Source organism: Aspergillus ochraceoroseus, assembly GCF_002846915.1.
Source record: "Aspergillus ochraceoroseus IBT 24754 chromosome Unknown P175scaffold_2, whole genome shotgun sequence".
Classification (NCBI taxonomy): domain Eukaryota; kingdom Fungi; phylum Ascomycota; class Eurotiomycetes; order Eurotiales; family Aspergillaceae; genus Aspergillus; species Aspergillus ochraceoroseus.
This window is the reverse complement of record NW_024468477.1, coordinates 3,514,239-3,525,895: the sequence shown is the minus strand read 5'-3', so window position 1 is coordinate 3,525,895 and position 11,657 is coordinate 3,514,239. Positions and strand designations below refer to the sequence as shown.

The 11,657-nt window shown below is 50.9% G+C and overlaps 3 protein-coding genes across 3 annotated transcripts; 1 reads left to right on the top strand and 2 right to left on the bottom strand.

Moving 5' to 3' along the window:
- On the top strand, positions 1-3,724 carry P175DRAFT_0515265 (putative capsular associated protein). Its single transcript, XM_040898848.1, has 7 exons — positions 1-320; positions 404-462; positions 562-881; positions 948-1,361; positions 1,443-1,586; positions 1,644-2,074; positions 2,153-3,724. Exons 1-7 carry the CDS (start codon positions 277-279, stop codon positions 3,717-3,719), a joined length of 2,979 nt encoding a protein of 992 aa, XP_040754758.1. The 5' UTR covers positions 1-276; the 3' UTR covers positions 3,720-3,724.
- Positions 3,725-4,435: 711 nt separating this feature from the next.
- P175DRAFT_0431004 (glycoside hydrolase family 16 protein) lies at positions 4,436-5,633 on the bottom strand (the record flags this gene model as incomplete). The annotated part of the gene is made up of 3 exons (XM_040893453.1): positions 4,436-4,693; positions 4,783-5,206; positions 5,281-5,633. 3 exons carry the CDS (start codon positions 5,631-5,633, stop codon positions 4,436-4,438), a joined length of 1,035 nt encoding a protein of 344 aa, XP_040754757.1.
- A 1,086-nt stretch (positions 5,634-6,719) lies between these two features.
- P175DRAFT_0432192 (CORVET complex membrane-binding subunit VPS8) lies at positions 6,720-11,657 on the bottom strand (the record flags this gene model as incomplete). Its single annotated transcript, XM_040893525.1, has 3 exons — positions 6,720-10,732; positions 10,820-11,258; positions 11,322-11,657. The coding sequence occupies 3 exons, from the start codon at positions 11,655-11,657 to the stop codon at positions 6,720-6,722; spliced, it is 4,788 nt and encodes a 1,595-aa protein (XP_040754756.1).

The window sequence follows — 11,657 nt, the reverse complement described above, 5'->3', positions numbered from 1 at the left end:
TTCTTTTGTTGTCCCCCATTTGACGCTCATATCAAAGTCTCCTTTTTTCCATCTCTCTCTCTCTCTCTCTCTTTCTTTCTCTCTCTCTCTCTCCCTTGTGCTTCTCCACCCTTCTGCTAGTGCCATCTCACTATCCCATCTTTCAGCCTTCCAACCTTCCCTCTTTCATCTTTCCATCTTCACTTGTTGCCTTTGCATATTCCCTATTATGCAAATCACCTCATAGTGCTCTCTCAATAATGGCTTTATACCCCCCAGGCGTATGAGTCTGTCAACATGTTTTGTTTTACCATAGAAACAGGCCTTCGAGCACTACTAGGGTAAGGAATCTATCTGCCTCATTCTCCGCTCCCTTCGTCCCCCGGCGCGCGTCTTGGACAAAAGCATCCTAATTAGTGCGTAGGGTCTTTTTACTGAGCTGCATCTTCCTTGCTGCCTCCTACAACACCACCTTTGCTTTTGGTACGTGTTATCGAACTCTTCCTCTCTTTCCCCCCTCCTCCAAAAATATATATATATATATATATATATATCTGTATGCGCTGACAATTTACCGTCAAGATCACCCTCTCAATACCGCTGTCCTGACCTCCTTCCTCTCCGGGACCTCCCTCTTAATCCTGAGCAGATTTATCGGCCATGTCCCCAAGATACCGTCGTCGAATCCTCACAAGTACTCCGCCATCCCACTTGCCGACCATGATCAATCACCTACAGAGCTCCTATCTCCGATCTCAGTCCCCGGTGATTTTGCGCCGACAAAAGCACGTATCCCCAGTCGGTGGCTGAAAGTTGGCGTGCTCGCAGCTCTAGGTTGTGTACGAATCGCTCTCTATCGCAGCATTACACTCAATATTGAATGTGCCCCCACCGGATACGAAGTAAGTCTCTAAGCCCTCTCGCGCACCGATTCGCCTTACTGGTTATTAACGAATGGTCCCGCGCAGTGGTTAATCCCATTCGTTATCGCCCTCTACGACTTCTGGCGCACCCAACGTTCTCGCCCTGTTCAAACCTGGATTGCCCCCGATCGCCCGCAGAACCCTCGTCTTCGCTTCCTGGTTGCAACAGCCAGTCGCATTCATTTTTGGGCGTTCCAGAGTCGCTTCAGGTACATCCTGTCGGCCGCCTTCCTCGCCGCAAGTGGCCTCTTGGTCAGCTCTTTCCACGATGGCAGACAATCATCGTACATTTGTCCCATCTTGTCCGGCCAGCATCTACGTCAGCGTATCTTCAAAATATTCAACCTTATCCTTGATTCTATCACTTTAATTGGTGCCGCTGAGCTTTCCGGCGAAGGCGCTCGTCCACGAGAGGGAAGAAGGAAGCAGACCTTGGTTTCCTGGGGATATACCCTTCTGGTGAGCCCCCCCCCCCCCCCCCCCCCCCCTTCTTTCCAACCAGATGAGGAGGTTCAGTAAGCTAACTACATATCCGAACAGGGGGTCACAGCCTTTTGGGCAATCTTAACGGTCTATTTGACAACTAGATCCACCGACGATACCTTTGTCACCTTGGATTACGTCCGCAGCGCTGTGAGTCAGGCGGTACTGGTTACAATCGTAATTGTATCCGCGTCCCAATTGGTAGGCATTGCTCTTGTAACTTCTCCTCCCATCCAGTATAGCGATTAATCTAGGCAGGTATCCTACTACGGCATGGTTGGTATCTGCGTGTTGGCGGGCTTCATCTTGACTTACTGCGACTGGACATCGGCTATCTTCAATGCACAAGAACCCTTTCCACTAATATTCGCGTCTCGGGCCTTTGCTGCGCTATTTCTCAGCTTCCTCGGTGGCGTGACATTTCTCTATGCACGCACCGTTTCCGAGGATGAACCCCCGTTTTTATGCCGCTTTAACTCGGTTATTCGGTTCCTCTTCACATTAATGTTTGGAATTGGACTAATTTGGGTCTTCAACCAGCCCAGCGAGGGCCACGTCCATCCAATAGATCTGCTCATCTACGAAGGCAAGCAGAAACATGATATATGGCGCAGCGGAGCTAAGGGAAGTGGTAACTTGGAGGAAGCTATCCAAGTTTATCAGAGCAAATACAATCAACTTCCACCACCGTACGTCCCAAAAATTTTCCTCTCTCAAGTCCAGACAGACAACAGACAAATATCGCGCATGTTCTAACTGATTCGTAGGGGCTTCGATATATGGTACGAATATGCTATCAACAGGTCTTCAGTAGTGATCGACGACTTTGACCAGATATATGCGGATCTCCTCCCCTTCCGCGCCTTAGCACCCGCAAAAATTCGATCCCTAACCCAACAACTCGCCACAAATCCGTTCAACGATATAGGCGCTCTAAGCATCCGCAACGGGTCTGTTAGAGTACAGGAGGGCATTAAACCGACACACGCCTGGATGGTTTTGGGCGCGGCCCAAATTATTGAAAATTTTTCCCAGTACCTCCCGGACATGGACCTAGCTTTCAACCTGAATGATGAACCGCGTGTGGCAGTTCCGTGGGAGAAACTGGCGGCATTGAAGAACCAGGCGGAGACTCAGCGGTTCCCGCCCTCTAAGTACAACAACGCTCACATCGACTGGTCGCCAGATCGCGATGAAACATGGGCACCTCTAGAGCCCCCTGACCGGACCACCCACACCGTGTTTATCGATAGCTCGTTCAAAAACATCTTCGACCAGTACGTTAGGCCAACGTGCCCACCGGGATCGAAAGCTCGATCTCAACGGATCTGGGATAAACGCAACCTATGTCTGAGCTGCATTCGACCCCACTCAATGGGCCATTTCACTAAGGACTGGAAAGTCGCAACTGACATCTGCCACCAACCTGATCTCGCCACCCTATCGGGGTTCTTCCTCTCCCCCGCCTCGTTTCGAGTTACCCAGGAACTCGTCCCTGTCTTCAGTCAAAGCAGCATATCTGGGTTCAATGATATCATCTTCCCCAGCCCTTGGAACTACGTCGATAAAATCAGCTACCAGCCGAATGACAATCACCCCGACCGGGACTACAGCGACAAAGGCAACGACATGTACTGGATCGGCAGCACCACCGAAGGCCTCAGCCACGACGGGCGATGGAAAGGCATGCCGCGCCAACGCCTCGCGCACTTCGTCAATAACAACACCTACAACCACATCTCCGTCCTCCTCCCGGCCTCCAAGCCCGACAACTACGCATACCAGATCTTCCCCGGTCGTGCCCCCTCCGAAACCCTTGGCCTAAATGCCTCCGTCAGCATCACGGATATCACTCGCTGCTGGGTCGAAGACTGCAACGACCAAAAAGCAGAGCTTGGTGCTGGCACTCCTGTTGACTTTCAGAGCCACTGGCAGCACCGTTATCTCTTCGACTCCGATGGCGCAGGTTTTAGCGGCCGGTTCCTCCCATTCCTGCAGAGCCACAGCCTCCCCTTCAAGACAGGCCTCTTCAGGCAATGGTTCGACGCGCGTGTGACCCCGTGGCTGCACTACGCACCCATCGACATCCGTCTTCACGGCCTCTGGAGCACCCTCGCCTACTTCGCTGGCGTGGATGTTCGTCTCCCCTCCCAACGAAGAATCAAAATGCAGCCCCATGATCTCCAGGGCCGCTGGATTGCCGAGGAAGGCCGCAAATGGGCGCAAACGGCACTCCGGAAGGAAGATATGGAGATTTACTTCTTCCGCCTTCTTTTGGAATGGGGCCGATTAACTGACGATCGACGCGATTTGCTTGGATTTACACCGTCATGATTTCCTTTTTTTTTTTTTTTTTTCTTTTTTTTTTGGGAATTTTATGAAATGCCTCTATTCCTTATATTATTGGCCAGTTGATGGAACGATACCTCTTATTATCCCCTGATGCATTGCATTGCATTTGTCTTTGGTTTTTTGCGCTTACGTTCTCACGTTGGCGTTTTTGTTGTTGGTTTAGGTCTGGGCATTGTATGTATGTATTTATGTATATATAGACTCAAAATGTTTTTGCTGCTATGATGATGGATGGGTTGTGTTCCCAAACATACAGGGTAGAATACTATACTTTACTTGCTTTGACTTGGTTTTCCGGGTTCAAATGAGATGGGGGAAGTCAAAAGATACTTGCTTTATCCTGGCTCTATATTTAATTCACTCGACGAGGTACGGCAGTTTGAGGAGAGTAAATATATATACATACACAGTTACTAACATGACAGCATCTAGTTAGCTATCCTGGATCAAGCACCAGTGTAGACATAGTTAAGTAAGTAAGTATGTATGTATGTACGTATGTACAGTACATGACCAGGCACATCACATCATTCATCAAATCTACCAGAAATAGTCGTCAATTCATGAATAAAACCAAGCAAGCAAGAGACAGGAGAGAGAGAGAGAAAAAACAACGGACGAGGCACATAAAAGGCCACAAAATGGGATGGGGTGCATATATGTATAGAAGAAGAAGAAGAAGAAGAAGAAGAAGAAAACTAAAGGCCGTGACCAGCACGGCGATTTCTCAACGACTTCCTAGGAAGGGCATGATCATGATGGGGTCGGGAACGGGTGTGCTTCTCGGTCGCGGCGCTTTGTTGGTAAACTCGGAGAGAGTTGATGTCCCAGTATGTGTGTGCAAAGGCGGACGGGTTATTGGCGACGTAGTCTACACAGGAGCTAGCCAGGGAGGCACAGGGACTAGAGGACCAGACGTTTCCGGCCCAGTCGCCACAGAAGGTTATATCGAAGATCTATAGTGATTGTATGATGATTAGTTTACCTCTCTTTTCTTTTCTTGCATTGTCCATGGATATGGATGGAAGAGGGGGGGGGGGGGTACAATTTGCATATCACCAAAGTGAGAGTCGATATTGCAGCTTCCTGCGAATCGAGCAGTTGGGGTACCCCAAGCCGAAGGGTCAGGGGTTCCGGCTGAGATATCGGCTGGGATACTTGATCTTGGGAAGAACCAGATACTGATGGCGTCGCTGGTCCATTCGGTCGCGTAGACGCCGCCCCCGATGTTGTTAAATCCAGCGCCGTAAGAGTTGGCGGTTGGGGCTTCCATGCCGCAGCCTGCATTGGATGCTTGACCCGAAGCGTAGGCGTAGCAGTTGGAGGTAAGGAGGTTGCCTGTGAAGCCGGAGTTATCGATTGTGCATCCGTCACCGGTGTGTAGAGTCATCTGGTTGTTGGTTTGGGCATTGACGCCTTCGATGACATCGATTTCGCCGCCGTTGGGCCAGTTGGGGCCTAGGATCCAGCTATAGTTCCATTGTTAGTATCGTTTCTTTCTTTGCCTTTCGTCATCCATCTTGAATGAGGAGAGTTGACTTACAAGGCTGGCCAGCTGCCGCAGCCTGTAGGCATATGTTGGAGGTCAATGATGAATAGGCCATGGTGGTACGACTGCGTACTGGACAAGCGCACACTTCGACGGCCAGAACTAGCGACATTGGTATGATCAACACCCATATAAGCCGAATCATTGTTCGTGGAGATCAGTCCTGCACTCTGTGCAGTGGCTTTGTCCACATAGGTCACATAGCCATGGGTAGGATCAGAATCTGTATAGAAAGTGAATCTGTTGAAAAAAGTAGCCATGTCGTAGTCGTCGTGCAGGACATACGAAGCATGGGCAAGCTCAGTGACCAAGCTGAGGGCCGCAATGAAGGTAGATGCAACGCGCATGTTGATTTCTTCAGGCAATGGAAATTGAATGGTCTTGGGAAAGAGGGTCTGGAAGGAGGGCGAATATATCGCAGAATATATCAGAAAGGAATCTAAATATAAACAAGGAGCGACGGCATGAGAGCTTTGCTCTTGCAATACAAAGCAATCAACAGCGGAGACCGATAGATAGACTAAGAAACAGAGGCTTGGTAGTCGTTGGGGCGCATTCTTCCTATATAGCGCACTCAGTGCTTAACAAGGTAAAGAGAAATGCTTAGATCAGTCGGGGCGTGTCATCAGCCATGATTCATGCACTGGACTAGACCTTGAGACCTTCCAGGGGGAGGGGGCCAAAGTCTGAATGACATACCAATCACAGAGAGTAGTCAGTCCTCTGGGAGAAAAGGCAGGCATCCAGGGGCCCCCCAACGCGGGATTCGAGGGAGTTCCTAACTTCGAAGCATGGCCGAGGGGGGCCAAAGAGAGATAAAGAACTAGAGCGGACAACGCTACATTCTGCAAGGAACAAAGGATGGCCTTGCCAATGGAGACGGCAGCTCGCGCTCAGGGACAATGGACGCGACAGATCCAGACGATGAAAGTCGGAGAGCCAGCATCAAAATATCTTCTCGGTGTGACTGTAGGGGAAAGCAAGCGAGTATCCGGAGAACTGCCAATGTGACGGAACCCAGCTCGGGCAGTTGATTGGCGATGCAGGAGATGAATGATGTGAAGACGAAAAGATAAAAAAGCCTGATTCGACCAGCTGTTCTCTCCCTATGATTTGGATTCTTTTGTTTCCCTTTGGCTCTTTCTCCAGCGCTGTTGTTTCAAGTCTCTGGACATGCTTCACTCTGCAAGATATCTCTCCAGATAAAGCATTGAATAAAGAAACCTGCCGAGACTCTGTGAAAGAACGATAGGTGTCTGTTCCCCCCGGCTTTGTGTATGGCAGCAAATGGGATAGAGAGACTATGGAGAAATCTATACATATAACAAGTAGGTAATATAGCAGGGGAAAAAAAAGGGGAAAGTGAGGTGGGATAGTAGTATAACATCGTAAATATTCCGAACCAGCTCCAAAAATCATCACACAAAAATGGCTCATTCGCTATGTACAGGACAGATAGGACAGGTTAGCATTGCTTCCCAGTCTACGGAAGCGTGATTTTGTCGTTTCCGGGATGGCCGGGGATGCTGTTCCACATCCAGGAGACACTGGCGATGGTACAAGTGTCGACAAGAAAACACCACGGTTGGCCCCCGACTCATACTAGCAGCGTCTTCCTCGTGCATGGTTGTGGGAGAATCACTCGCACTAGAGCCCGCGTGCCCTTCCAACTGCTGACCCGCGGGGGTGACAGCAACGCCTTTACCTTTACCCCTCGCAGATGCAGGGTCAACCCGTCCTTCCAACTGTCGGGCAAGGCGATGCTGCTTCAAATCACTCTGTTGTGTCTCCCATGCAACCCAATATTGGGGGCCGACCCCCGGGCCCCAAACACGCAGCCGGCAGATTTCGCATACCTGGCCTCGGGGCCGCCAACCCTTCTGCCGTAGCCGTGTCACCTCATCAACATGCACGAACAAGTCGCGGTCTAGCATACCATTAGCTAAGGCAAGGAGGGATTTCTCGTATGTATAGGCGGAAAATATAGAGGCCAGCACAGCCCGCAGTTCAAGCAGCGATGGAGACCAGCGGGCTGCCCTACTCAAAAAGGCACGGAGAATACGCAAAAACGCGACATCGTTACGTTCGCCAGTCACTGTGCCACCAGTCCGAACTGTGCTGGAAAGCAAGACAGTAAAGACCTGCTGCACCAGGGCACGGAACGACGATACGAGTTGGGCGGCGTTGGCCCCTACGGGAGAGGCCGTCGATCCCGAGCCCGTGAATTTGTCTATTTCCCCGTTTCCATGTCCTCCCTGAATCTGGCTGAAGACGCTACTCGCGATGCGAACCACGCCTTCAAGCAAGTCGAGCCACAGAGTTTCGTCAAACGACAGAGGCTTATCCAAAGCACTCTTATCAGTGCCGTTTAGCTCAATGCTGCCCGATTTCTTAGCCGTCTTGGTCTGGCCCTGGCACAGCCACGTTCCCACTCTAGAATACTTATTCAAGGATTCAAGGAGGTCATCAATCGCCTCGGCTGTAGTCGCAGAATCCGGTGTCTCCCGGATACTTTGTAAAATCCCCACTAGTCCTGACTCGAGCGTCTGCAGGTGTTTGATGAGACGGTCCATCGCAGCTCGCACTTGCCCCTGTCGAGCAAGAAGGACCACCGCAGCATCCACCACCCCACTTGACTCCATTGAGGGTAGCAACTCCTCGAGTCGGATATCGCCTTCCCGAAGGCTATCCACAAAATCGGCTACCCGGGATGGATTGTACCTGCAGAGCAGTTGAACATAACGTTCCACCATCCAATTCTCGACTGACTGAGAAACCCGGTTGTTCTCCCCGGGAAGTTGCGCCCGAGGCTCAACGATAACAGCCAAATATTCATATTGGCTGTAGCTATCTTCTTTCAGAGCCTTGATAAATATCCCATGGGTCTCTGGGGCATAATCCCGCATAGTCTGCGCCGCCTTGCTGACATCAATTGTTGCAATCTCGCCAGCGTGGTCTTCCACCACCTTGATAATATCCTGTCTTTGCTTTTTGCCCAAGCCAGAGCCCGGTCGAAGGCAATCTTGCAAACAGACATAGATCTTCTCCCGGTCATTCGGATCCTCCAAATAAGTAAGAATTAAGTCAGGAAATTGCTTTTCGGAACGGTAGGTCGACTTTAGAATCCGGAAGAAGCGCGCCTCTCGGAAGAGTGGGATCATTGTTTGAATGTCTGGCGGGTGGTAGATAGACAGAAGATATTCAGCACTGAGTTCACAATCATCCGCCATTTCCTCATGGGGATATTGACACAGCCGCTTGAGAATTTGGTGAAGAGTGCTCCCAGAAAGAAGAATATACTGAGGGTATTTGGGGAGGTTGCGGGCAATAAACATATCCAGATAAATGGTATCCGATGTTTCGAACGACGATGCATTCATGGTTTGGAGGAGAATGCTAACCAGGTACTGTCGGTTAATAGACACTCCCTGGGCTGGGATATCGTCGGGGTCCTGCTCATTCAAGAAGCTATCTTCGAACGCTTCATTCAACATGCTCATAAAGCTAGGTGTATCAAACTTGAGCAGCACTTCGAGAGCGGAAAGAGTTCCATTCGTTGGAGAAAACACCTCGTGCTTAGCAGTGGACAAAGTCCCGGAGAAAAGATAATTATACAAGGCCGCCTTGGCCTGGGATGCCTCAGTATCCTCCATATCATTTCCAGTTGGGTAGGTACGCCCAGTAAAAATAAACGAAAGGTATGGAAACATTTTCTTTGCGTTCGTGTATTGTTTGAGCTCATTAAATGCATCACCATTGGCCATGCCTTCTTGGGTTGGTACGAGCGCCAACAACTCCTGTAAAGGGCCAACATAATCCCCAAGACAGCGATTCCAGACATAGATGAAGGCATCGTAGAGATTATGTTCTTTACACATAGTGGTCACCTGGTCGATGTCCATCGTGCTCGTGTCAAGACGACAGATTATCTCTTCCAGCTGGCTAGCGGTATGGGTGACGGAAAAGTGATTAATGAGGGCCTTAACAGCGGTGGGGGGTAAAGATCGCACGGTACCCTCGACAATAAACGGCTCCAGAGCATCAAGGAAAATACCATGGGACTCATGCTCTTCGTACCAATTAAATAGCTCATCCCAGAGGAAATCTTCATCGGCCAGGCAGACGCAGGCCGAAATAGATACTTCTGCCAGCTCTTCAAGCTGTCTTCTCTCGAGTCGAGTATTATTCGCTTCCATATTTTGGCCAAAGGCGTATTTCAGTGAAGCCGATATCATTTCTAGGAGTTTCTCCCGCACTATTGGCTGCCTGAGGGAATCCTCATCGGGCAAACCAACTGTGAGCTTTTCTGAGTTCCCGTTGTAATAAGCTGTCGCTTGTTGGATGGCCCCGGTGAAATCGCCTGCTTCCATGAGCGCAAGTAGTCGATCTGCCCAGTTCGAAAGGCTACCTATCAGCATATCGTTATAACCGAGCACGAAGAGACGCCCCTTGTAGGAGCGGAAGCTCATGTAAAAGGCATCCGCCACCACGCCATGCATTGTAGTGTCCTCTTCATTGAACTGCTCGACCAGGGAATGAAGCTGGCCTGAGAACAAGTCAACGTGGTATATGCGTCTGCTGAGAAGGTCAATCGCCTCGGTCACGCGCATGGTGTGGTCCTCCAAAATGAGCAATTGCTGCGTAATCGTAAGAACAGCCAGTACTGATCGACTCAGCCATTGAACAGCAACAATCGCCTCGTCGGCTTTCCACCTGCACCGGGGCCGGAATTCCAAGGCCGGCGGGCGGTCTCGGTTTGGAGGCTCGTCTGTGTCCATCTCAGAGACCTCCAAGACCGTCAAGACATTGGACCAGCAATATACAAGCTTCGTCTTCGAAGTTTGGGTGTCCTTTCCCTTGAGTCTAATCGCCGGGAACCACGCTAAGGCGCCAGTCATCGCACCGTGGGCTGCGACCTCTTTAGGGCGTGGCGATTTGTGCTGGGTTTGCGCGACGGGTGTCGTGGAGACAATAACCAGGAGGTAGGGTGTTAGCATAGCAACCAAACCAAGAGAGTCTGTGGGTTCTTCGACGTTCCCAAGAGGGAGAGGTGAAAAAGCAAGCACGGAGCTCGGCTTTCGTGGCCGGCTCACTTCCGAAATTGGCTGGGGATAGCGACCTAGTATCCTAGTTGTCTTCACTGTACGTCCCACTGCTCCCATTCCCCGAGTCGCCAAGTGTGAGAAGGCCATTCCTCGTTTATCAGCCGAAACCAGTGCGGTGCGTCTCGTCCCCAGAAAGCCTAGATGTATGACCGGAGTCCCTGAGATGTGCCCATCTGATAATCGTGTCTCGATCTGGTTTGCAGGTATGGGTGGGATGTGAAGAAAATGGCGCGCCGGCCTTGAAATCTCCCATGTAAATATATCGCCTGAGACGTGGCCCCCAGCAACCGTCGAGTGATCCGCAGAAAGTGCCAGTGAGTGAATCGCTCCGCATTCAACAGCTAAGTTCGAACCAAAAAAAAAAAAAAAAAAAAATTAACAAAGCCCTTTCCCCAGGCAAAGAAAGATACTCGTGAGGTCCACCATACCTTTTGTTCCCGGTCCAATAACCGCTCTCAAGCTCTGTTGATAATCAAATACCAGCACAATACCTTTCGACGTCCCAAGAACGATAGATGTAGAGACGACCATGCAAGTAGGCGTGCCAAAGTTGCGCTTCCCAGCATCCGAAAACGCCTGACCTGTTATCTTCCTCAATTTGGTCCAGCGGACTACCTCCCAAGGGTTTTGTTGGGCATCGATGTCGGAATCAACGGTAGCTGGAGATAGCCGGCTCGTGAGGGATGATTTGCGCGAGTGAATATGGGCTAGAAAAGGAGACGATGGCCGGAAGCCGCCGGGAAACGACGAGACAGATAATCTCGACTGGAAGCGGAGGTCGAAGGGACGATGCGACGGACTAGGACTGGGTCGAGGGGAGCCCCGAAATGCCAGCGCACTGCTACTCGGCGAGGATTGAATCGATCCCTATAGGCATGCATCAGCGAAACCGAACAACGCGGGCCCAAAAGCTTGCGGTTATTTCCATACACGTAAGGACGGCGTATCGTCTGGGTTAGAAACTGTTTCATCGACGCTGCCGGAACCTTCCAGCTTCGCGATCTGGGGCGATGGCGGAGTGTCCACGGTGTCGAGCCCAGCAGGGTGGGCAGCTTTTCTCAGAGTCCGGTCGGGGTCGGGGGTGGCTTGACCCGGGAGTTCCTCTTCGATGTGAGCCATTGAGCGATCCCCCAAGGGCTCCTGCAACAAAACATGGTCGCCTGGGATGCCATTACTTGTCGGTAGCAGCTGTTCGTCGTCCTCTTGGCCCAAGTCGAGGTCGTCCTCCCGGGGCCATTCATCGCGGCCCTCGATCATGGAGCTCAT

Bases quoted from the DNA above. Each gene is read 5' to 3' on its own strand.
- P175DRAFT_0515265 (XM_040898848.1), top strand. From the start codon at position 277: ATGTTTTGTTTTACCATAGAAACAGGCCTTCGAGCACTACTAGG. The intron at 463-561 runs GTACGTGTTATC...TTTACCGTCAAG, and splicing joins CAACACCACCTTTGCTTTTG to ATCACCCTCTCAATACCGCT. The intron at 882-947 runs GTAAGTCTCTAA...GGTCCCGCGCAG, and splicing joins GTGCCCCCACCGGATACGAA to TGGTTAATCCCATTCGTTAT.